Below are 27291 nucleotides of genomic sequence, written 5' to 3' on the forward strand. Positions count from 1 at the left end.
GCTCCAACCGTTTCTCAATGTGCTCCACTCCATAATATTCTATATTCTTACCAGGTAAGTCAGTTAAGAACAAATTCTTATTTACGATGACAGCCGAGAAACACTGGGTTAACTGCCTCGTTCAGGGGCAGAACGACAGAGTTTTACCCGGTCAGCTCCGGGATTCGACCAACCTTTCAGTTACTGGCCCAATGCTCTAACTACGAGGCTACCTGCCGCCCCTTAAGCTTATATAAAATAGTGATTCTCTTTAGATTTTTCCCACATGTAGTTAGTTACCTTTGTTTTGTTTTTCATAATTTTAACATTATGCACTAAGAAAAACTACAACAACAAATAAATAATGATTTCGTATCATACAAATACATTTTACGGTGGACTTTTATTTTGAAGGGAAAATCACAAAACCGGAAGTCTTATTGTGGATAGGATCCAGCTAGTGTCGCTGCCGTTACGCTAATCAAAGTGATAGATGACGCTACTAAAGTTTACATAGCGCATATAATAACCTTATTTCCAGTCTTCTGTGGCTTGACAGTAAAAAGAACTCCACACCTGTCTACATACTACATTGCATCCACCAGAAAGAACACTGTGCTGAAATCAACTGCATCTAGTAATTTAATATTAATAGGAACGCGGTCTCCATGTGGGCGAGTTGAGATTACTGACCGTTTCTGAAACATAATTTCACGAAAACTTATTACAAAATTATATTTACTTTGCTATGTATTACTTTGATGTGACATGATTTAATTCATTGTAAAAACATCATTATTTTCCATCCCCTACATTTTTGAGCGAAGTTGGACAATACCCCATAATTGTATGGCGCTTTTATTTAGCAACTTCAGATATTTCATTACTCTTCTCTTTCGTTCAGGTGCTAAACATTTGAGTTGACATGTGGGATTGACTAGTTGCGTCACTCGTCTGGAGAACGTTGATCCTTACGCGTGGCGGTGGAAGTGTAATGTACATTTCGTCGGCTTGTCAAATATTGAAGGGAGGGTGTGTTCGTCATTTACCTGGGCTAACATTATTGTTTCTTGAAACTACTTTACTAAAGAAGAGGACATAGATACAGCTGTAAATTATTATTTATTGTATTAACGCTGGCTACTATTCTGGAGAAAGCAGAGTCCGGATTAAAGGTATGCTTGTGAATGGGGAGTCGTGAACTAGTACTGTTTTTTTTTTCTCGTTCGGGAAAACCTTTCCTATTTCCTGTATGATGATGTTTGGCCTTCAATTGAAACAGGTAACTAACTAACCAGAGACAGGAGCTAACGGACCAGTAATCCCAACATTCTTTCGAAATAAAATAATTTCGCTACTATAGCTAGCTTGCTAAAAGTGGAGGGTCAGTCTGCTTGCAAACTCACCATAAAGTCAGTGTCAACTGCTGGCTAACGTTGCAACAAGTGTTGTTACAACTATTGTAACCTTCAGAATCGTTTTTTGTTGTTGATGTTTTTGTAGCTTTCTACCTGGCCTAGCTTGTTTGACAAGTGAGTTGGCTAGACATGATTAATTGCATATGAATCATTTTCCAGATATTAATATGGGAATTATTGGTTAGTAAAGTGGCTGAGACTGATAGCAACTAGCCTACTAACGTTACTACAGTACAATCCATTGACCACAGATCATTCTGGTATTATAGCATAGCCATATGTTTAGTTAGTTGCACCTCGTTCCCAAAAAATGTTCAATGGTAGGTCATTTTAAGCAAACAGCAATTTAGGTTGGCTGCATGATTGAGCAGAATTGTAGGACTAATATCAGCAAAGGTGATCAGAACTGAGGAGTTAGGCTGTTTGTTCGGGTACCTTAACTATGCTAACTTGATAAGACCTAGCTAGCTCTAAAACCCTTCTACTCAGTATGTAGGGTTTTCAGCCATTACATTCCCCCATATTTGGCACCGTGTAAAACTTAACGTTTAGGAACGTCAATCATCGCTTACGAAATGGTTTTCCAAACATATGCTGATATGCCCGTTATCTTTCATTACAGCGAGAAAGAATATTTCAAATAAAAGAGACTTACTGTAGCAGTTTTGCACAGATCCATAATGTGTTTACCTCCAGTTGACAAACTACACTTCCTCCCCAGTTACACTTACACACAGGTGTTCTGGTCATGCTAATTAGCACAGGTGGTCTTCTGTCTGTCTTCCATTAACAAGCGCTGTAACATGGATATATGCCCCTCAAGGAACACTAACCCTATAAAAGTGTGTAGTAATTCCACTTTTTTTGTATTATTATTTCTCACCGATATACCCCAGCAAAAATGGGGTTTTCATTTATCTGCATGTCCAGACCTTATATTTAGCCTCAAAATGAAGTGTTTAACCATTTTCTTTTCAGGACAACCAGGGCTACGAGTACAAGACACAACAAGTTGACACAAACAGTTGCATTTGTGAGTTTTATTGACAAATGTAAAAAAAAATAATAATAATAAGGTCCACGAAAGCAAAAACCTGATTTGAAAAATGAATTTATATGAATGCTTTAAATACAGAAATGGTTTGCTCACTGGGAAATGAATATCCAACTAGTCAGTGACAACTGTTTGGAGTTTCTGTCAGACTCCAGTGTGAGCTTATTACAGTATTAGACTGTCCTGGGATTTCCTATGATCTATGTAGAAGAACCACTTACCTTCTAACAACTCGTGTAGCTTGTGAGCTCCATAAAGCAAAACATGTTATGTGTTCCTAAGAGTCTCTGTTTTTCATAGATATCTTTAATAGTTTGTAGCTCAAACCATTCAGACTCTACAGACGTTTTTTGTAAAAAAAATATAAAAAAAACAGGGCCTCGGGCCCCTTCGGGATCCGCTCTTGTCTCACAAACACTGCTCTAACTCAGCCCCAGTTATTCACATAGACAGAAGCAGGAGAAATAGACTAATCCAATGGTACAACTCAGAAGTCTGAAACTCAAACTCAAAATGTTTTAAAGAGGTTCAAAGTCCAAAACACGGCAGCGTTAGTGGGACTCATTGGCTTAAGAACATTAAAATGCATTGCTTGCGGTGCGCTTTTGGAAACCTAAGGAACGTATCCTTCATGTCAGCAAGAAATCATTTTCAAAAAGTGAAGCGATGATTATTGACATTTCTAAACGTGAGAACATAGTGTCGAAATTGTAGTTCACACGCGGCCAACCGTGGGCGACGCTAACCGCTGAAAATCCAATGGATACTCAATCATGTATATTTTAGACTGTAGGTTGCTGTGTTTGCAACAGTTGGAGGTAAGTGTCATGCTCAGCTTTGTGGAGAATAAATTGGGGCATAAACATGTAGGAATTTCCTCCTTTTCACCAGGCCTGTATTGAAGAAGGAATCCCTGTTTGTGTTGTCTGCCTTTGTTGGGTGTGGTGTGTGCATGAGCATCACTTGATGACACAACCAGACGTGCCTGAGAAGAGGGGCACACAACTAGATTCTGCCGCGGGTCTGTTTTTGTCAGAGCGGAAGGTTGGGGGACCAGAACATAATTATAATAACTTGTACACTGCTAATTGACTACAACTAAGCCCAAAAAGAGATTTATATTTTCCAATACAACCATTTCATACCTTGATTACATGAACCACGTTTCCATCCACAGTTTTTATGCAAGTAAAGTCATACCGTTTAAAAAACAGTGATGGAAATAGGAAGTTTCGGTATGATTTTATAAATGCTGATAGATCATTTGTTCGTTCAACGTGGTGGGATCATTTTGTGTTTCTAAAATGGTGGTGGAAACACCTTTTTGTGCAAATATTGAGGTCAACTTGGAGTCACTTGATAACATGGTGTGTGGTCCTCGCACTATGACTCGGGAAATCATGCAGTTTATTAGGCTACAGATTAAATAAGTTATGATGAACTTCATAGGGTGATGAAAGTGTACAGAATGAGCTTGATGCTCCTTTCCAATAACTGTCGAGGTTCTTGTTCTGGTGACATGGTGGTCGATGCTAGACTGCTGTTTGACAAATAAAAATATTATTTTAACCATAATAATCTCATCAAGTAGACTAACCTACCTGCAGAGCCTACCCGCACTGTATCTGCAAGCTGTTGGCTGTAGTGAAAGTGCTAAGACCAGAGTAGGTACATTTGTTATTTAATGCAACAGTTTGTGACAAAACTCTTGGTAGAGTTGAAAATGCGCTGGAAACACATTGAACATTAGATTTGTATTTGTTGCATGAAACGTAAGTGGATACTAAATGCTGTGTGCACTACAACATGCTTACTTTAAATACTTACTTACAGGCTCTAACCAATAGTGCAAAAAAGGTATTAGGTGAACAATAGGTAAGTAAATAGATAAAACAACAGTAAAAAGACAATCTATATACAGTAGCGAGGCTATATGCAGACACCGGTTAGTCAGGCTGATTGAGGTAGTATGTACATGTAGATATGGTTTAAGTGACTATGCATATATGATGAACAGGGAATAGCAGTAGTGTAAAAGAGGGGGTGGTAGGACACAATACAGATAGCCAGGTTAGCCGATGTGCGGGAGCACTGGTTGGTCGGCCCCATTGAAGTAGTGTGTACATGAATGTATAGTTAAAGTGACTATGCATATATGATAAAAAGAGAGTAGTAGTAGCAGCGTAAAAGAGGGGTTGGGGGGGGGCACAACCCCTCTAGCCTAGTGGTTAGAGCATTGGACTAGTAACCGAAAGGTTCCAAGTTCAAAATCCCCGAGCTGCCAAGGTACAAAAACTGTCGTTCTGCCCCTGAACAGGCAGTTAACCCACTGTTCCTAGGCCGTCATTGAAAATAAGAATTTGTTCTTAACTGACCTCCCTAGTAAAATTAAAATAAATTTAAAAAACAATGCAAATAGTCCGGGTAGCCATTTGATTACCTGTTCAGGAGTTTTATGGCTTGGGGGTAAAAACTGTTGAGAAGCCTTTTTGCCCTAGACTTGGCACTGCTTGCCTTGCGGTATTAGAGAGAACAGTCTATGACTGGGGTGGCTGGGGTCTTTGACAATTTTTAGGGCCTTCCTCTGACACCGCCTGGTGTAGAGGTCCTGGATGGCAGGCAGCTTACCCCCAGTGATGTACTGGGCCGTACGCAATACCCTCTGTAGTGCCTTGCGGTCAGAGGCTGAGCAATTGCCGTACCAGGCAATGCTCTCAATATTGCAGCTGTAGAACCTTTTGAGGATCTCAGGACCCATGCCAAATCTTTTTAGTTTCCTGAGGGGGAATAGGCTTTGTCGTGCCCTCTTCACAACTGTCCTGGTGTGTTTGGACCATTCTAGTTTGTTGTTGATGTGGACATCGAGGAACTTGAATCTCTCAACCTGCTCCACTACAGCCCCGTCGATGAAAATGGGGGTGTGCTCGGTCCTCCTTTTCCTGTAGTACACAATCATCTCATTCGTCTTGGTTACGTTGAGGGATAGGTTGTTATTCTGGCATCACCCGGCCAGGTCTCTGACTTCCCTATAGGCTGTCTATTTGTTGTCGGTGATCAGGCCTACCACTGTTGTGTCGTTTTATCTTTAGGAGGAATTTAGAATATTCACATGAAAGTCTGTCACCAATTGGATAGAAACCTAGGTAGTAAGACTCAATCACTTTTTTACATTTTTTATTAATGGGAATATTTGGGATAATATTTCCTAAACAAAAAGTAGTTTTATATCTTAATTCCTGGTGATTGTGTTAATAGATCTGAAAATATTTAATTGAGTTGTTAGTTGTCCAAATTTGGTACCAGAATTGCAGTGAATGTGGTGACAACAAGAATCTACTGTTCTACATGTTGACTAATATATCAAGTCTTCTCGCCCCTCCCAGGATGCTAAGAAGGCTCTGAGTCGGGGCTCCAAGATGAGTGTGACGTCATGGTTCCTGGTCAGCAGCTCAGGCACAAGACACCGGTTGCCACCGGAGATGATCTTTGTGGGCCGTGAGGAGTGCGAACTCATGCTGCAGGTGTGTACGACATCAAGATTCCCTAAAAACACGGCACTTCCATACAGCTACTACCAGAACTGGCTTTAAAGTAGCAAGTTAGGAGAATTAGATTAATGTTAGGAAAAGGGTTAGGATTAGCTAAAATGCTCTCCTAACCTGCTATGAAAAGTCACTGTCAGTCGTAGCTGTATGGAGGTGGTGTGTTTTTAGGGAGAACCGAATGACATCCGCAGCACCTTCTGTTTAGACACCAAATGCCATCAACCTGTCATGTGACCCTTAGCCAATCAACTGGCCATCCACCCTCTTGTGAAAGGATGACGCCTATATTAGGGTCCTGACTCAAGGAAAGCAAGTTTTATTAATGTACGAAAGATCTGTGGGAGTTGACCTGTGTGTACGTGAGAGGTGTTTATTTGTGCACGTGTGTGTTTTAAGAGCAGTGCCTGCTGGGAGAATTGCCTCCCTCAAATGTCAACACAAAATGCTACTGACACATTCCACCCTGCTATTTTTCTCCATGTTTTCTGGTTCTAATAGCTGTTTGGAATCATTTGGGAGTTTCTTTCTGTGTACTTCTCGCTCTTGCCTTCTAGCTCTTGCCACTGGAAAAAAGAACACTGCCTTCAAAATAGTTTATACACTTTCCTCAGTCTGTGGTTTGCTCAACATGCCCAGCCCACCACATCTGCTTGTAGAATTGAAAAGTTGCTCTTGTCCACATTCAGGCATCACTGGCTCCAGCAAAACCTCAGCCTCTCCTATTGGAAATTATGCTTACTTATAATCTCTCTTTAAGTGTGCATGCTTTCTGGTCTGGTATGTGCTACAGCCCAAGCATATTTCAGTCTTGTCCCTTTTTGGCATTGTACAGTCTTTTGTTTTTGTATTTGCAGCACAATGTAAAATGACAATACCCACAAAAACCAAAGTTTGGTGACTGTCTGTCATGTGAGCATTCCGTTTGGCTTTTTGACAGATGTGGAACTGGAGCCATTTCAAGTGAAAGTTGTTTATGGCCTTGATGTTGTCTCTTTTTGTAGAAGTCTGTCTGAACAGTATGTGCCTCTACAAGCCCAACAAGTAGGCCATGAAGTCGTTAGAGAAACTGTATTCGTCACTCTGCAACGGCTGTGGGGTGCCAGAGGTCACATTCGTCTCAGATAAGATAAATGGACATTCCTCTGGGAAAGTGGGGTAATGTTGTAACTGAGTGGTTTTATATATTATTTGAGACCAGACTTTTTTTTATGTCAAGGGCAATTCCACGGTAAAGGAATTTTCACTTAAGATGTATGCTAAACAGAAAATATTGATTTCAAAATGTAATAATACATACAACTCTATGCACAAGTACAACTTTTAACAATTTACACTGTAAATTGTATAAAAACACATTTACTGGAAGAACTGTGCAGATGCCAAGTTTGGTAAAAGAATTTCGGTAAAATCTCCCTCGTGTTTTTTGTGTCCCCACATTTCCTCCAAACTTTTTTTACATCATTGGATGATGCAAGCATGCCACTTTACAAAATAAAATGCATTACTATTTTTTTTACCACAGAGAATCAGACAAATGTAGGCTACAGTCTTTCTATTGTCTTATTTTCATATTCAAGCCTGTCTCAAAATACACTCCCCTTTTAAGGCTCTCCTGGGGTATGGTTGGCCACCCTTGGTAGCCTGTAACATATTGCACCATTAGGCTACAATTACAACCAAATACTTTTTGTTTTTAGAAAATAATGCTCTCCAGGGCTCGACAGTAATGGTGTCCCATCATCAAAGAAATATATGATTCAAAACGGACTCTTGGACAACTGATCCAAAATTCATACAACCACTGCATATACATTTTTTTTTTTTAAAGCAAGGACGCTGATGCAACCAATCAGACTGTTTAGCTTAAAATCGTAATGTTTTATTTCTTCATATTAAAAGCTCAACAATGCGTACATGGCTATAGGCAATGGGCTATAGGCGAATGTTCCAAAATGCAATTAGTGGGAAAACACAATTCTCAAACGCGCAAACCGTTTCATGTGACAGATATGAAAATATCTGTTAGAAATGAAGACAGGGGAGCTCTGAAGGTGCTTCAGCTAGCATAGGTTACTAATATGACGAGGATTATCCCTTTGCCTGCTGGACAATTAAAATAACGTTGCTTTGAAAACCAATAGATCATGAGAAAAATGCTGATTTCAATGCCATATTAAGTGTTTATAAAATAATTCCCTCAACATTTCTAAAGACATATTTTGTCTAGGCTACTTTGAAACTAGATAAGACATGCTTCATAAAATTACATAAAACATCCATGTTTTAAACAATTAAGTTTATGGTTAAATAGTTTCAAAATGCTGACCGCCTCCACTCAGAATCAAGGTGGGTGATGTGCGGTGCGCAACATGCACTGTCCTTCACTCTCTGGTCTTGTGACCATCTGAAATTAACAAACTATGCCTTGAGTAACGTCTAAAGGCTTGATTCAGTCAACATAATGTTAATTATCCTTCATTATATTTGTCAAACATGACTGGCGTTTAGACTGTATTTATGTTATTAAAAGTATCATTTAAAGTTTGGCTACATTTTCTGGCGCATGTCCGCATCGGTTTGGATATGAGGCTGTAGCACATAGGCTTTTTCATTTTTTTATAGATTTTTTATGAAAAAGTCAAGGGCTCTGAATACTTTTCCGAATGCACTGTAAATGGTTTCCTACATGCTAAGAATTCTTTATTACGCCATATTGGAGTGTGTGTATGCAATTTAAGATTAGATCTCATATGCTTATCTGTATAATTCTTTTTATTTAACCTTTATTTAACCAGGTAGGCCAGTTGAGACCAAGTTCTCATTTACAACTGCGACCTGGCCAAGATAAAGCAAAGCATTGCGACACAAACGACAAAGCAGAGTTACACATGGAATAAACAAGCGTACAGTCAATAACACAATAGAAAAAAGAAGGTCTATATACAGTGTGTGCAAATGGCATAAGGAGGTAGGCAATAAATAGGCAATATTAGCTAAATTATTACAATTTAGCAGATTACCACTGGAGTGGTAAATGAGCAGAAAAGTAAATAAAAAACTATATGGGGATGAGCTAGGTAGATTGGGTGGGCTATTTACAGATGGACTATGTTCAGCTACAGCGATCGGTTAGCTGCTCAGATAGCTGATGTTTAAAGTTAGTAAGGGAAATGTAAGTCTCCAGCTTCAGCGATTTTTGCAATTCGTTCCAGTCACTGGCAGCAGAGAACTGGAAGGAAAGGCAGTAAGTAGTTATTCCTGCAAGTAGTGTGACTAGAGGGGGATATGGTAATGGATAAGTAGGTATTTGCTTAATCACTGGGTTCATGATTGGTAGTTGCACGCTTCCCATAGCTGAGTTAAGAGGTAGTAGAGTTGATTTGGACCAGTTGCTTTTGTAACCAGACCATGAGCTGAATGCTGTAAAAATATACATTATTGACTGGAGGGATTTCTGAGCGTTTTCGACATAGAGCAGTATGTAATCTGCATAGAGTGCAATTGCTTGATCAGTTTGTTTGATTTTTATATGTGAGGAAGCCAAATTTTGATGTATGCTTTGTGCCAGCGGTTCAAGAGAGCGAGCAAATAGTATAGTGGAGGTGGGACAACCTTGTTTACATCCTCATTGTATGGTAAATACATTAGAATGGGTAGTGCCAGTAGATATAATAAAATTATTCACATACATGGTGTGGATCATATGTATAAATCTAGCTCCAAAACCAAAAGGTTCAAGAACAAGCCATAAATATTCCCACTCTAAGCGGTCAATGGCTTTCTCTGCATCTAATGATAACACAGTACACAGGCTATCCAGATTGGAATCCTCAGAAACCTCTTGAAACAGGCGGCGATTGTTTTCGGCTGCCTGACGACCCTTAATAAACCCTGTTTGGTCAGGATTTATGAGCTTATTAATAACTTTCTCTAGGCACATGGAGAGTACTCAGACCCTTTCTCCACGTTTTGTTATGTTACAGCTGTATTCTAAAATGAATTTTTGCAAATGTATAAAAAACAGGTACCTCATTTACCTTTTACAGTATTCAGACCTTTTGCTATGAGACTTGAAATTGAGCTCAGGTGCATCCTGTTTCCATTGATCATCCTTGTTTCTACAACTTGATTGGAGTCCATCTGTGGTAAATTAAATCGATTGGACATTATTTGGAAAGGCACACGCCTGTCTATATAAGGTCCCACAGTTGACAATGCATGTTAGAGCAAAAACCAAGCCATGAGGTCGAAGGAATTGTCCGTAGAGCTCTGAGACAGGATTTGCGTCGAGGAACAGATCTGGAGAAATGTACCCCAAAATGTCTGCAGCATTGAAGGTCCCCAAGAACACAGTGGCCTTCATGATTCTTAAATAAGACTCTTCCTAGAGCTGGCCGCCCTGGCAAACTGAGCAATTGGGGGAGAAGGGCCTTGATCAGAGAGGTGACCAAGAATCCGATGGTCACTCTGACAGAGCTCCAGAGTACCTCTGTGGAGATTGGATAACCTTCCAGAAGGACAACCATCTCTGTAGCACCACCAATCAGGCCTTTATGGTAGAGTGGCCAGACGGAAGCCACTGCTCAGTAAAAGGCACATGACAGCCTGCTTGGAGTTTGCCAAAAGCTATCTAAAGAATCTCAGACCATGAGAAACAAGATTCTCTGGTCTGATGAAACCAAGATTGAACTATTTGGCCTGAATGCCAAGTGTCACGTCTGGAGGAAACCTGGCACCATCCCTACGTTGAAGTATGGTGGTGGCAGCATCATGCTGTGGGGATCTTTTTCAGCGGCAAGGACTGGGAGACTAGTCAGGATCAAGGGGAAAGATGAACGGAGCAAAGTACGGAAAGATCCTTGATGAAAACCTGCTCCAGAGCACTCAGGACCTCAGACTTGGGTAAAGGTTCACCTTCCAACAGGAGAACGACCCTAAGTACACAGCCAAGACAATGCAGGAGTGGCTTTGGGACAAGTCTCTGAATTTCCTTGAGTGGCCCAGCCAGAGCCTGGACTTGAACCCAATCTAACATCTCTGGAGAGACCTGCAAATAGCTGTGCAACAACGCTCCCCTTCCAACCTGAGAGAGCTTGAGAGGATCTGCAGAGAAGAATGGGAGAAACTCCCCAAATACACGTGTGCCAAGCTTGTAGCGTCATACCCAAGAAGACTCGAGGCTGTAATCGCTGCCACAGGTGCTTCAACAAAGTACTGAGTGAAGGGTCTGAATACTTATGTAAATGTGATATTTTATTTATTTGTTTTTTTTAATACATTTCTAAACCTGTATTTGCTTTGTCCTAATGTGATATTGTGTGTAGATTTATGAGGGAAAATAAATAAATAATGCTGTAATGTAATAAATTGTGGAAGAAGTCAAGCGGTCTAAATCCTTTCCGAATGCACTGTACATCTTCATTTCTGTTCCAATTAAACAGAGTGGATGAAAATTTGCCCAATTTGTGAGTTATTTTCCTTTCTTAGGGATATAGTAGCTGTGTTGATATCTCTGCGGTTCAATAATTACTGATCCTAGCTCATCCCAAAAGTTGAAGGGGTTCAGGAGGTATTCCATCAATACCAGGTGCTTTATCTGTCTTCATATTTAAAGGAGCATATCTGATATCAGTCCCTTAGTATGGGATCTGAATAGCTGTATTGATGATCTTGTTTCAGCATGTTTAAGTTGCAGTGCCAGTAAGTGGCTAGGCCTAATCCCTTAAACAGTATTTTTGTCACACCCTCTGCTCTGTTGCAACAGGTCATTAAGTTTCAGTCTACTTGTTTTTATCCCAATTTCTCTCTCTGAGTAGTTGTCTTCCTGCATTTTCCAATGCTTTTCCAATTCACTGATCTTCTGAAGTCTTACATTCTGGAAATGGGAGGAAAATGTGTAGTGTTTCCTCTTATAAAACCTTTTACAGCTAACCATACCATAGTTGAGTCCTCCACTCAGTAATAATTTATTTCAAAAAAATATTTTAAATTGAAAAAGGAAGTCAGTTGTGTAGTGAAGTATTATTAAACCATCTCAGTGCACATTTTTTCATTGGGAAGATTAGACATTTACAGAAGAATGATCAGATGGAATGGCCTGTAATGTTTTTATAAGTTCCAGGTTACCTGTAATATCAGTAGATGTTGAAACATAGTAAAGTCTTAAATCTAACAGAAAAGCAAGTATAGTCCTTAGTTGTGGGTTTTGAAGTCTCCAACGGTCATTAAGATCTTTTAAGAAATTGGTTAATTGCAATGGAAGCATTCACTTGTGATGAGCTATGAGAAGGTTCAGATATATCTAGCATAGCATCAATAATGGCATTCATGTCAGTTCCAATAATAAGTGTATAATCTGATTTTAAATTGATCAGGCTTCTGGTTACAGAAGGGAGAACATCTTTGTCATATGGGTTAGGAGCATACATTGATACAAATGCTATTTTACTTCCATTCAGAGTGGAGCATAAGTAAGTAAATCTGCCCTGTATCATTTCCACTTTTTTCAATTGTAAAGGGTAAATGGCATTTATGTAGGATAAGCACCCTTTTAGATATGAAGCAGGAAGCAGCTGCCAGTTTGTAGTATTTGTTTTGAAGTCTATGGACATCACCCTCTAAAATATGTGTTTTGATGTATTTCTATATATCTTTAAAGACTTTTTCTGCTAGATGTTTTCTAAGACCCATTTTCCATCTCTTTGACCAGAAATCAAAGCTTTTGCTTAGTCCTAATTTATAGGATGGAAAATGGTTGAAATATTTTCAAATAATATCTCTCTATATATACAGTTGAAGTCAGAAGGTTACCTACACTTAGGTTGGAGTCATTAAAACACATTTTTCAACCACTCCACAAATTTCTTGTTAACAAACTATAGTTTTGGAAAGTCGGATAGGACATCTACTTTGTGCATGACACAAGTCATTTTCCCAACAATTGTTTACAGACAGAAGTTTACATACACTAAGTTGACTGTGCCTTTGAACAGCTTGGAAAATTCAGGAAAATTATGTCATGCCTTTAGAAGCTTCTGATAATTGACATCTTTTGAGCCAATCGGAGGCGTGCCTGTGGATGTATTTCAGGGCCTACCTTCAAACTCAGTGCCTCTTTGCTTGACATCATGGGAAAATCTAAAGAAATCAGCCAAGACCTCAGAAAAAAATTGTAGCCCTCCACAAGACTGGTTCATCCTTGGGAGCAATTTCCAAATTCCTGAAGGTACCACGTTCATCTGTACAAACAATAGTACGCAAGTATAAACACCATGGGACCACGTAGCCGTCATACTGCTCAGGAAGGAGACGCGTTCTGTCTCCTAGAGATGAACGTACTTTGGTGCGAAAAGTGCAAATCAATCCAAGAACAACAGCAGAGGACCTTGTGAAGATGCTGGAGGAACCAGGTACAAAAGTATCTATATCCACAGTAAAATGAGTCCTATATCGACATAACCTGAAAGGCCGCTCAGCAAAGACGAAGCCACTGCTCCAAAACCGGCATAAATGGCTTAAGGACAAAGTCAAGGTATTGGAGTGGCCATCACAAAGCCCTGACCTCAATCCTATAGAACATTTGTGGGAAGAAAAAGCTTGTGCAAGTAAGGATGCCTACCTGACTCAGTTACACCAGCTCTGCCAGGAGGAATGGGCCAAAATTTACCCAACTTATTGTGAGAAGCTTGTGGAAGGCTACCCCAAACCGTTTGACCCAAGTTAAACAATTTATAGGCAATGCTCCCTGATACGAATTGTGTGTAAACTTCTGACACACTGGGAATGTGATGAAAGAAATAAAAGCTGAAATAAATCATTCTCTCTACTATTATTCTGACAATTCACATTCTTAAAATAAAGTGGTGATCCTAACTGACCTAAAACAGGGCATTTTTTACTAGGATTAAATGTCTGGAATTGTGAATATCTGAGTTTAAATGTATTTGGCTAAGGTGTATGTAAACTTTCGACTTCAACTGTGTGTGTGTATGTATGTACAGTGGGGCAAAAAAGTATTTAGTCAGCCACCAATTGTGCAAGTTCTCCCACTTAAAAAGATGAGAAGCCTGTAATTTTCATCATAGGTACACTTCAACTATGACAGACAAAATGAGAAAATAAATCCTACAATGTGATTTTTCTGGACTTTTTAAATGAATTTATTTGCAAATTATGGTGGAAAATAAGTATTTGGTCACCTACAAACAAGCAAGATTTCTGGCTCTCACAGACCTGTAACTTCTTCTTTAAGAGGCTCCTCTGTCCTCCACTCGTTACCTGTATTAATGGCACCTGTTTGAACTTGTTATCAGTATAAAAGACACCTGTCCACAACCTCAAACAGTCACACTCCAAACTCCACTATGACCAAGACCAAAGAGGTGTCAAAGGACACCAGAAACAAAATTGTAGACCTGCACCAGGCTGGGAAGACTGAATCTGCAATAGGTAAGCAGCTTGGTTTGAAGAAATCAACTGTGGGAGCAATTATTAGGAAATGGAAGACATACAAGACCACTGATAATCTCCCTAGATCTGGGGCTCCACGCAAGATCTCACCCCGTGGGGTCAAAATGATCACAAGAACGGTGAGCAAAAATCACAGAACCACACGGGGGGACCTAGTGAATGACCTGCAGAGAGCTGGGACCAAAGTAACAAAGCCTACCATCAGTAACACACTACGCCACCAGGACTCAAATCCTGCAGTGCCAGACATGTCCCCCTGCTTAAGCCAGTACATGTCCAGGCCCGTCTGAAGTTTGCTAGAGAGCATTTGGATGATCCAGAAGAAGATTGGGAGAATGTCATATGGTCAGATGAAACCAAAATATAACTTTTTGGTAAACTCAACTCGTTGTGTAAGGAGGACAAAGAATGCTGAGTTGCATCCAAAGAACACCATACCTACTGTGAAGCATGGGGGTGGAAACATCATGCTTTGGGGCTGTTTTTCTGCAAAGGGACCAGGACGACTGATCCGTGTAAAGGAAAGAATGAATGGGGCCATGTATCGTGAGATTTTGAATGAAAACCTCCTTCCATCAGCAAGGGCATTGAAGATGAAACGTGGCTGGGTCTTTCAGCATGACAATGATCCCAAACACACCGCCTGGGCAACGAAGGAGTGGCTTCGTAAGAAGCATTTCAAGGTCTTGGAGTGGCCTAGCCAGTCTCCAGATCTCAACCCCATAGAAAATCTTTGGAGGGAGTTGAAAGTCCATGTTGCCCAGCAACAGTCCCAAAACATCACTGCTCTAGAGGAGATCTGCATGGAGGAATGGGCCAAAATACCAGCAACAGTGTGTGAAAACCTTGTGAAGACTGACAGAAAACGTTTGACCTCTATCATTGCCAACAAAGGATTGAGGATTGAGTATTGAGTATTGAGATAAACTTTTGTTATTGACCAAATACTTATTTTCCACCATAATTTGCAAATAAATTAATAAAAAATCCTACAATGTGATTTTCTGGATTTTTTTCCTTCTCATTTTGTCTGTCATAGTTGAAGTGTACCTATGATGAAAATTACAGGCCTCATCTTTTTACTGTTTTAAAATACACTGTTTTGCAATGGTCTGTCTCCCTGAAGGACATCTACCTGAAATTGTCTAATAGAAACACTCATTTTGGTTACTAAACTCAAAGTTTTGCAACTGTTTTGGACTAATGATTACACCCTAGAGGAGCTAGATGGAGGCAAGAGTGTGCAAATTGAATGCGTTACTGTCTGTCACCTTGATGACTCCAATTTTTCTCTCAAGTGTGCACCAATGTTAAACTTTAATTTGTAGGCTAGGTTGTAACAACCTGATGATTGGTATCGGGAAAATTGTATTATCATGTATTAGCCTTAACCTATCTGTTACATTGAGCTGGGTGAATGGAAAATGAATGACCGTCATCCAATATCCTGTAATAGAAATAAGGCCATGCTCATAAAAAAGTGTCCTCCCTAATATTAAATGGCACCAACTGCCACTGTGGTTAACATGCAGCATGTGACAACAATAAGAAGGAATGATAGTAACAGTAATAACTCTGCAAATGAGTTAGGTGGGTGAATGGTCTGTCTTTGTGGTGAAGAGGAGGCCTGGAGTGAATAATGAGTGGAAGAGAGAGCGAGTGGCTCAGCCTGCCTTAATTACTGCTTTTGTTCTGCCCATTAATTAATGAGCAGAACTACAGTAGAGCTGCCTTTCTTGTCCTCCTGCCCTGCTGGCTGGTGGCTTGTTGAGGACCGGGATGATTGGTTGAGTTGTGTAAAGTGCTCTTTCTGCCTGTTCAGTGTCAGACTGGGGTTGTCTTCAACCAGCGGGTACCATAATGACCCGGCTTGTATTGGTTAGGAGTAATAGGGATAATTTGCAAGAATGTAAGCAAACTCAAAGGCCTATCTGTTTGACTATGAGCACGGTGATCTACTGTACATGCATGTTGCCTTCATTGTGGATATTTTGTTTTACTGCTTATACTCATGACAGTATCCAGTCTGAAGTTTCTTAGCCATTGCCCATCAGTATGAGATGCTCAGGTATGTTCTCTGTTGCTTTACAGTCTCGCAGTGTGGACAAGCAGCATGCTGTCGTCAACTACGACCCAGCCACAGACGAGCACATGGTGAAGGACCTGGGCAGCCTGAACGGGGTGAGTCTCATCATGTCCCCTGCATACAGGTTGAATAAAGGATCCAGCCAGCCACAGCCCTCTCTGGAGGGTCCAGAGCACCACTTCCAGTCCCTCAGGCCTTAGCACAAAAGAGCCCTCTCTCAGTGCCAGAGACAGTTGCTAGAGCAGTAATGAGTACTGTGTTTTCTGCTGGCCTGGGCCTTTTCTCTGGTGTTCCTTTCTCCCTCCTTCCCCCTGTCACCTTCCCCTGTACTATTGCCACTTCATTGCACTGTTCCAGCCAAGCACAGGACTGAGGAGAGGGAAAGACGGCCCTTTGTTTCACTGTAGTGTTTCTCTTGGCACCAGCATTTGTAGCAGCCAACTCTAAACAGAGCTGAACTTAACATCAGAGGCTTGTTACTGAAATGTACCATGGCTGTTTCCTTTTACGTTGACAATTCTCTTTATTTAGTCTACTTATAGTGGTGAGCCCTCTTACTTACAGTACATTGTTTTAAGCACGGTTAGGCTTTAACCTTCCACTAAGCGATACAGTATCTATACCTCTGGATTGTGTGTAACTTAGATTGTGTAATGTAATTAAGTTGTGTAGCTTTTGCTGGTGTGTGAGTGCTTTGTGTCCGCCTGCTCTCGACCCACTTGTCCCCTGACTGCCTTTCTCAGCCTACTCAGGGCAGATGGCCATTACAGAACTACATAATCTCGTTAATGCCTTAATTTACAGGTAGGATAGCTTCAATTTCACTCGCAGGCAACTGCTAAGCAGCACCTAGCAATTTAATGATCTGTTGCCAGTGTCTGTTTTTATTCCAATGGTATTGAACTAATCATGATTGTTGTGAAAACAAATAATTACCCTCTAGATTTTTCTGAAGCTTTTAATGTAAACACACCAAAACAAACTTTTATCTCTTTTTCTCCCCAGACTTTTGTGAATGATCTGAGAATCCCAGACCAGACTTACATCACCCTGAAGCTCGCTGATGTCATCCGCTTTGGATATGATATCCTTTTGATTATCTGATAATGATTGTAATTATTTTATTGTTTTATTGATTCTTCATTGTTTGGGGATTTTCTTAATTGGATCAGAAGGATGTGTACTTTTCAACATCTAAGTGCTCTCTTGTGCTAGTTTCTTACAAACAATTGAATTCCATAAGGCTTTGGTCTATACTTGCTGGTTGAAAGGAATTTAAAACATTCATTTTCTTTTCCTCTCTCTGGTTTGTGCACCAAACTCTCCCAATATGTTAATTCCCTGTGTTTGAGTCAGGGGATTTGGATTATGTCCAACTCTGGACTGAAAATCTTTTGGACCCATGAACCTCTGAGCTGAAAAACACGAATAGTGAAAATGAGTTTTGATAACTGGGACAAAAGCTGCTTAAAGGTAGACGTTTAGTATGCTTTACCAGAACTTACCATGCATGCTACATGTCACATGTCTTGAGTTCTCAGAAAGTTAGAGCTTCAAGAACTGCACAGACTAATAATTACCCAAAATGGCAAGTGTCAGTGACATGTATTATTCTAACCCAATGGCTCCAGTTTGAATATGCTTTCCTTAACTCTGCTTTCACATTCTCATGTGTACATCCTGGAGAGGAGTCAACACAAGGTGCCAGAGGAGGCTCTCAAAGTAAGTGAGAACTTCCAAATGTACAGTGCATCCGGAAAGTATTCAGACCCATTGACTTTTCCCACATTTTGTTACGTTACAGCCTTATTCTGAAATGGATACAATATTTTTTCCCCTCATCAATCTACACACACTACCCCATAATGACAAAGAGAAAACCCTCACACCCTTTGCTATAAAACTCCAAATTGAGCTCAAGTGCATCCTGTTTCCATTGATCATCCTTGATGTTTCTACAACTTGATTGGAGTCCGCTTGTGGTAAATTCAATTGATTGGACATGATTTGGAAAGGCACACACCTGTCTATATAAAGGTCCCACAGTTGACAGTGCATGTTAGAGCAAAAACAAAGCCATGAGGTTGAAGGAATTGTCCGTAGAGCTCCGAGACAGGATTTTGTCAAGGCACAGATCTCGTGAAGAGTAGCAAAACATGTCTGCAGCGTTGAAGATCCCCAAGAACACAGTGGCCTTCTCCCCCATTCTTAAATGGAAGAAGTTTGGAACCATTTCTGCAGCACTCAGGCCGCAGAGATGGTTCAGGCCATTATGGTAGAGTGGCCAGACGGAAGCCACTCCTCAGTAAAAGGCACATGACAGTCCACTTGGAGTTTGCCAAAAGGCTCCTAAAAGACTCTCAGACCATGAGAAACAAGATTCTCTGGTCTGATGAAACCAAGATTGAACTCTTTGGCCTGAGTGCCAAGTGTCACGTCTGGAAGAAACCCGGCACCATCCCTACAGTGAAGGACAGTGGTGGCAGTATCATGTTGTGGGGATGTTTTTCAGCGGCAGGGACTGGGAGAATATTCAGGTTTGAGGGGAAGATGAATGGCGCAAAGTACAGAGCGAGATCTATGATGAAAACCTGCTCCAGACCCCTCAGGATCTTAGACTGGGATGAAGGTTCACCTTCCAACAGGACAGCGACCCTAAGAACACAGCCAAGACAAAGCAGGAATGGCTTCGGGACAAGTCTCTGAATGTCCTTGAGTGGCCCAGCCAGAGCCCGGACTTGAACCCGATCTCTGGCGAGACCTGAAAATAAAATGTGCAGTGATTCTCCCCATCCAACCTGACAGCACTTGAGAGGATCTGCAGAGAAGAATGGGAGAAACTCCCAAATACAGGTGTGCCAAGCTTGTAGCTTCATACCAAAGAAGACTTGAGGCTGTAATCGCTACCAAAGGTGCTTCAACAAAGTACTGAGTGAAGGGTCTGAATACTTATGTAAATGTGATATTTAAAAAAAGGTTAAAATGTCTAAAATCTTGTTTTTGCTTTGTCGTTATGGGGTATTGTGTGTAGAAACCTAATCCATTTTAGAATAGTGTAAGAAAATGTGGAAAAAGACAAGGGGTCTGAATGCTTTCTGAATGCACTGTACATGTCATCAATGAATGTGAGTGATAGTCCGGTAGGGGCTTTTTAATTTCCTGTTTTCCCTTTTGTGTTCATTAGCATGAGAAGTACACCAGCCAGCTGCAGATGAGTATGAAGGCCCTGGAAGCCAGGAAGAGGGAAAAAGAGAGGCAGCATGCTGAGGAGAGAACCAGAGACTCATTTCGCTCCAAACAGGAGAAAGCCGAGGGTAAAGCTGCCCTCGCAGCAGGTAACCTTGCCCAGTCCTGTTGTCCTTTTCTTCTAGAGACCACAGTATAGGTGCTATCCTACATTATAGACCAGGCCTATGAATTTTCTCTGCAAATGTAGAAGAATGGCGCCGGAGGAGATGGCTGACGTTTTACGGGCTCCTCACCAATTGTGGTGGTTTTTGCCGTTGTTTGTAACTTATTTTGTACATTATGTTTCTGCCATTATGACTGAAAAGAGCTTCTGGATGTCAGAACAGCAATTACTCTCCTCGAACTGGACAAAGATTTTTTTCTTTAATAACCTGTTGTGACTAGGGGGCAGTATTTTCATTTTTGGAAAAAAAACGTTCCCGTAGTAAACGGGATATTTTGTCAGGACAAGATGCTGGAATATGCATATAATTGACAGCTTAGGATAGAAACCACTCAAAAGTTTCCAAAACTGTAAAAATATTGTCTGTGAGTATAACAGAACTGATGTTGCAGGCGAAAGCCTGAGAAAAATCCAATCTGGAAGTGCCTCTTGTTTTGAAAGCGCTGCGTTCCAATGCGTCCCTATTGAGCAGTGAATGGGCTATCAACCAGATTACTCTTTCTCCGTATTCCCGAATGTGTCTACAGCATTGTGACGTAGTTTTCCGCATTTATGTTGAAGAATACCCGTAAGCGGTTACATTGCGCAAGTGGTCACCTGATGCTCCCAGAGAGATTCTCGCGTAAAATACAGGAGGTAGCCATTACTCCAATCGGTCCTACTGAAAAACGAATTGTCCCGATTGATTATAAACAACGTTTGCCATGTTTCTGTCGATATTATGGAGCTAATTTTGAATATTTTTTGTCGTTTTCGTGACTGCAATTTCCGGGCGATTTCTCAGCCAAACATGAAGAACAAACGGAGCTATTTCGCCTACAAAAATAATATTTTTGGAAAAAAGGAACATTTGCTATCTAACTGGGAGTCTCGTGAGTGAAAACATCCGAAGCTCATCAAAGGTAAACAATTTTATTTGATTGCTTTTCTGATTTCCGTGACCAAGTTACCTGCTGCTAGCTGGACAAAATGCTATGCTAGGCTATCGATAAACTTACACAAATGCTTGTCTAGCTTTGGCTGTTTTGCATATTTTGAAAATCTGAGATGACAGGGTGATTAACAAAAGGCCTGTGTCTCAATATATTTCATTTGTGATTTTCATGAATAGGAATATTTTCTAGGAATATTTATGTCCGTTGCGTTATGCTAATTAGTGTCAGGCAATGATTACGCTCCCTCATGCGGGATGGGGAGTCATTAGAGGTTTAACAAGTCGGACATGAAGAATTTACTCCAGTTACCCAACCAGTCCCAAATCCCCATAATTTGAATGAAAGAAGGAGCCGATGCAGGGGACGCAGGTCTGGGGGCCTTGTGAGATTTTGTCGGCGAGTGAGTAACCCGCCTCTACCATCCATTCTATTGGCCAACGTGCAATCATTGGAGAATAAATTGAATGTGCTCGGGTTCAAGACTTTCCTACCAACGGGACATTAAAAACTTGAATATCTTATGTTTCACTGAGTTGTGGCTGAACGACGACATGGATAATATACAGTTGGCTGGTTTTTCCGTGCAAGACAGAACTGCTTCCTCCAGTAAGGCAAGGGGTTGCGGTCTGTGTCTATTTGTCAATAACAGCTGGTGTGCGAAATCAAATGTTAAGGAAGTATCAAGGTTTTGCTTAGTCTCTCATGATAAGCTGTAGACCACACTATTTACCAAGAGTTTTCATATTTTTCATAGCTGTCTATTTACCATCACAAACCGATGTTGGCACTAAGACCACTCTCAACAAGCTGTATAAAACTGTATAAGCAAACAAGAAAATTTTCATCCAGAGGCGGTGCGCCTAGTGGCCGGGACTTTAATGCAGGGAAACTTAAATACGTTTCACCTCATTTCTACCAGCATGTTACATGTGCAACAAGAAGAAAACAACTCTAGACCAACTTTACTCCACACACACAGATGCGTACGAAGCTCTCCCTCACCCTCCATTTGGCATATCTGACCCTAATTCTATCCTCCTGATTCCTGCTTTCAAGCAAAAACTAAAGCAGGATGTACCAGTGACTCGCACAATACGGAAGTGGTCAGATGACGCAGAAGCAAAGCTGCAGGTCTTTTTTGGTAGCACAGACTGGAATATGTTCCGGGACTCATTCGATGGCATTGAGGAGTACATCGCATCAGTCACTGGCTTCATCAATTAGTGCATTGATGACGTTGACCTCACAGTGACTGACCGTACATACCCCAAGCAGAAGCCATGAATTTCTGGCAACATCATCACTGAGCTAAAGGGTGGAGCTGCCGCTTTCAAGGTGCGGGACTCTAACCCAGATGCATATAAGAAATCCTGCTATGCTCTCAGATGAACCATCAAACAGGCAAAGCGTAAATACAGGACTAAGATTGCATCCTACTACACCGGCTCCAACGCTCGTTGGATCTGGCAGGACTTGCAAACTATTGCGGACTAAAAAGGGAAGCCCAGCCGTGAAATGCCCAGTGACACAAGCCTATCAGATGTGCTAAATGACCTCTGTGTGCTTCGAGGCAAGCAATACTGAAGCTCTATACCAGCTGTGTGATTACCCTTGCCGTAGCCGACGTGAGTAAGACCCTTTGCACAGGTTAACATTCACAAGGCCGAAGGGCCAATGGTTTACCAGGACATGTACTCCGAGCATGCGCTTCTGTACTCCCTGTTCACCCATGACTGCACGACTCCTACACCATCATTAAGTTTACCGACGACATAGCAGTGGTAGGCCTGATCACTGACAACGATGAGACAGCCTTTAGGGAGGAGGTCCAAGACCTGGAGGTGTGGTGCCAGGACAACAACCTCTCCCTCAACATGATCAAGACAAAGGAGATGATTGTGGACTACAGGAAAAGGAGGACCGAGCACGCACCCATTCTCATTGACGGTGCTGTAGTGGAGCAGGTTGAGAGCTTCAAGTTCCTTGGTGTCCACATCACCAACAAACTATCATGGCCCAAACACACCAAGAAGGTTGTGAAGAGGGCATGACAACGCCTATTCCCCCTCAGGAGACTGAAAATATTTGGCATGGGTTCTCAAACTCAAAGTTCTACAGCTGTACCATCGAGAGCATCCTAACTGGTTGCATCACCGCCTGGTATGGCAACTGCTCGGCCTCCGACCGCAAGGCACTACAGAGGGTAGGGCGTACGGCCCAGTATATCACCGGGGCCAAGCTTCCTGCAATCCAGGACCTCTATACCAGGCAGTGTCAAAGACTCTTAAAACTGCATTGTTGGTTAAGGGCGTGTAAGTAAAAAGTTCTACACCTGTTGTATTAAGCGCATGTGACAAATAACATTTTATTTGAAAATTGTCTTTGTCAAATACAGTACCAGCATATCAGTCTGTTATGCCTCAGGTGAAATATAGCTGCTGACGTCTATTCTAATATCTTATTCAAGTGAGGAAGATTGTCTCCTCATAAGCATTTTATACCGCAAAGTGTTAGATGATCTGTTAAGATGCACACAGCTCTCCTTGTTAAGTCTACCCTTAGTGTGCGATCAAGCAATATTATAAGATGTCAGGGTCAAAGGTTCAATCCAGTAGGGTCAGACGAGCAGCATTACTAATATGGAAAACCAGTTGGCAGGATGAGTGATGTGACATTGGGCTTGCCTGCTGAGAGCATGTTGAGCTGGGACAGTTACAGCCTTATCTCTGTCTGCCATGCCTCTGGACTGGGGAGGAGTGCTGAACCTACTCCTGGTGCCGCTAGCTCAAGGTGTGTGTGAGGCTGTGTTTTTCCATGCCACGCGAGCGTCGTTGGTTGGTTGGTTGGTTGGTTGGTTGGTTGGTGGTTGGTTGGTTGGTTGGTTGGTTGGTTGGTTGGTTGGTTGGTTGGTTGGTTGGTTGGTTGGTTGGTTGGTTGGTCGGTCGGTCGGTCGGTCGGTCGGTCAGTGGGATTGTAGTTTTGCTGTCTCACTCACCTTCCAGTACATACAATTGTCCTTCTGTCCTTGTCTCCACTTTTTGGCTGCATCTTTTTGGCTTTTATGTATAGCCCGACCGATATATTGGTTCACCAATATTATTGCCGTTATTGACCTTTTTATATTGGTGTCGGATAGGGCTGTGGCGGTCATGGAATTTTGGCAAACTGTCATTGTCACGCAAATAACTGCCGGTCTCATAGTAATTAACCGTGAATTAACATAAACACATTTATCTCCTGGCTCATGGACACGCATAGCCTACAAGCCACCAAAGCATCCCTTTGGAACATCTACATTTTAAAAAGTCTAACTTTTAATATAGCCTACACCATCACAATAAATCCATTTTATTTTAGACAGGTCTAAAGAAACATATGAAGAAAATATAGTCATATTTTTGAAGAACATAATATCATAGTCTGAGTTTTCTTCGTTAGGAACTAATATGACTATGCCATATTGCTGTGGGCTACACTAGTTCATTTAGCAGACAAGATTTGCTCAGAATTCCGTGGCATAATTTTTTCTTGTTTTATAGTATGAATAATATAATTGAACATAGCTAAATAAAATAATATTTTCAAATAATTTCCAAGGAGGTCCGCACTTCCTTGCTGAGCAGTTAATAACAGGACCTTCTACAGTGAATTCAGACAGTATTCAGACCCCTAGACTTTTCCCATTTTTTTGTTACATTACAGCCTTATTCTAAAATATATAAGGATTCTTTTTATCCACCTACACACAATACCCCATAATGACAAAGCAAAAATAGGTTTTTAATAATGTTTGGAAATGTATAAAAGATGGATAAAATGATACCACATTTACGTAAGTATTCAGACCCTTTACTCAGTACTTGGTTGAAGCACCTTTGTCAGCATTTACAGTCTCGAGTCTTACTGGGTGTGACGCTACAAGCTTGGCACCTGTATTTGGGGAGTTTCTCCCATTCTTCACTTCAGATCGTCTCATGCTCTGTCAGGTTGGATGGGGAGCGTCGCTGAACAGCTATTTTCAGGTCTCTCCAGAGATGTTTCAAGTTCAAGTAGGGCTCTGTCTGGGCCACTCAAGGAAATTCAGAGACTTGTCCCAAAGCCACTCCTGCGTTGTCTTGGCTGTGTACTTAGGGTCGTTCTCCTGTTGGAAGGTGAACCTTTGCCCAAGTCTGAGGTCCTGAGTGTTCTGGAGCAGGTTTTCATCAAGGATCTCTCTGTACTTGGCTCTGTTCATCTTTCCCCTCGATCCTGAGTAGTCTCCCAGTCCCTGCCGCTGAAAAACATCCCCACAACATGATGCTGCCACCACTGTCCTTAACTGTAGGGATGGTGCCGGGTTTCCTCCAGACGTGACGCTTGCCATTGGGGCCAAAGAGTTCAATCTTGGTTTCATCAGACCAGAGAATCTTGTTTCTCATGGTCTGAGAGTCTTTTAGGTGCCTTTTGGCAAACTCCAAGCAGGCTGTCATGTTCCTTTTACTGAGCAGTGGCTTCCATCTGGCCACTCGACCATAAAAGCCTGATTGGTGGTGCTGCAGAGATGGTTGTCCTTCTGGAAGGTTCTCCCATCTCCACAGAGGAACTCTGGAGCTCTGTCAGAGTGACCATTGGGTTCTTGATCACTTCCCTGACCAAGGCCCTTCTTCCCCGATTGCTCAGTATGGCCGGGCAGCCAGCTCTAGGAAGAGTCTTGTTGGTTCTAAACTTCTTCAATTTAAGCATGATGGAGCCCACTGGTGTTCTTATGGACCTTAATTACTGCTGATATGTTACTGCAGACATTTTTCCCCCACCTTTTATTTAACCAGGTAGGCCAGTTGAGAACAAGTTCTCATTTACAACTGCGACCTGGCCAAGATAAAGCAAAACCGTGTGACACAAACAACACCGAATTACACATGGAATAAACAAACGTACAGTCAATAACACAATAGAAAAGTCTATATACAGTGTGCAAATGAAGTACGATTATGGAGGTAAGGCAATGAATAGGCCAAAGTCGCAAAATAATTACAATTTAGCAATTAAACACGGGAGTGATAGATGACCAGAAGATAAATGTGCAAGTAGAGATACTGGGGTGCAAACAATCAAAAAATAAATAGCAATATGGGGATGAGGTAGTTGGGTGGGCTATTTACAGATGGGCTATGTACAGGTGCAATGATCTATAAGCTGCTCTGACAGCTGATGCTTAACGTTGGTGAGGCCGATACAGTGGGGAGAACAAGTATTTGATACACTGCCCGATTTTGCAGCTTTTCCTACTTACAAAGCGAGATGATGTGTGTTTTGGGTCGTTGTCATGCTGGAAGACCCAGCCACAATCCATCTTCAATGCCCTTACTGAGGGAAGGAGGTTGTTGGTCAAGATCTCTCGATACATGGCCCCATCCATCCTCCCCTCAATACGGTGCAGTCGTCCTGTCCCCTTTGCAGAAAAGCATCCCCAAAGAATGATGTTTCCACCTCCCATGCTTCACAGTTGGTATGGTGTTCTTGGGGTTGTACTCATCCTACTTCTTCCTCTAAACACGGCGAGTGGAGTTATAAACCAAAAGGCTCTATTTTTGTCTCATCAGACCACATGACCTTCTCCCGTTCCTCCTCTGGATCATCCAGATGGTCATTGGCAAACTTCAGACGGGCCTGGACATGCGCTGGCTTGAGCAGGGGGACCTCGCGTGTGCTGCAGGATTTTAATCCATGACGGCGTAGTGTGTTACTAATGGTTTTCTTTGAGACTGTGGTCCCAGCTCTCTTCAGGTCATTGACCAGGTCCTGCCGTGTAGTTCTGGGCTGATCCCTCACCTTCCTCATGATCATTGATGCCCCACGAGGCGAGATCTTGCATGGAGCCCCAGACTGAGGGTGATTGACCGTCATCTTGAACTTCTACCTTTTTCTAATAATTGCGCCAACAGTTGTTGCCTTCTCACCAAGCTGCTTGCCTATTGTCCTGTAGCCCATCCCAGCCTTGTGCAGGTCTACAATTTAGCCCTGATGTCCTTACACAGCTCTCTGGTCTTGGCCATTGTGGAGAGGTTGGAGTCTGTTTGAGTGTGTGGACAGGTGTCTTTTATACAGGTAACGAGTTCAAACAGGTGCAGTTAATACAGGTAATGAGTGGAGAACAAGAAAGAAAAACTAACAGATCTGTGATAGCCGGAATTCTTACTGGTTGGTAGGTGATCAAATACTTATGTCATGCAATAAAATGCAAATTAATTATTTAAAAATCAAACAATGTGATTTTCTGGATTTTTGTTTTAGATTCCGTCTCTCACAGTTGAAATGTACCTATGATAAAAATAACAGACCTCTACGTGCTTTGTAAGTAGGATAACCTGCAAAATCTGCAGTGTATCAAATACTTGTTCTCCCCACTATGTC

The 27291-nt window shown here is 41.6% G+C and overlaps 1 protein-coding gene across 2 annotated transcripts in view; it reads left to right on the forward strand.

Moving 5' to 3' along the window:
- Positions 1-891: 891 nt before the first annotated feature.
- cep170ba (centrosomal protein 170Ba) overlaps positions 892-27291 on the forward strand; it is a 46953-nt gene continuing 20553 nt past the window's right edge. For both annotated transcript variants that reach the window (XM_031788222.1, XM_031788223.1), the window contains exons 1-6: positions 892-1154; positions 5835-5972; positions 16557-16646; positions 17557-17635; positions 18215-18273; positions 19736-19886. In XM_031788222.1, the coding sequence (XP_031644082.1) occupies positions 5868-5972; positions 16557-16646; positions 17557-17635; positions 18215-18273; positions 19736-19886 (484 nt within the window). In that variant the 5' untranslated portion in view covers positions 892-1154; positions 5835-5867. The remainder of the gene's footprint in view (positions 1155-5834; positions 5973-16556; positions 16647-17556; positions 17636-18214; positions 18274-19735; positions 19887-27291) is intronic.

The sequence above is a fragment of the Oncorhynchus kisutch genome, linkage group LG14 (assembly GCF_002021735.2).
Source record: "Oncorhynchus kisutch isolate 150728-3 linkage group LG14, Okis_V2, whole genome shotgun sequence".
Lineage (NCBI taxonomy): Eukaryota > Metazoa > Chordata > Actinopteri > Salmoniformes > Salmonidae > Oncorhynchus > Oncorhynchus kisutch.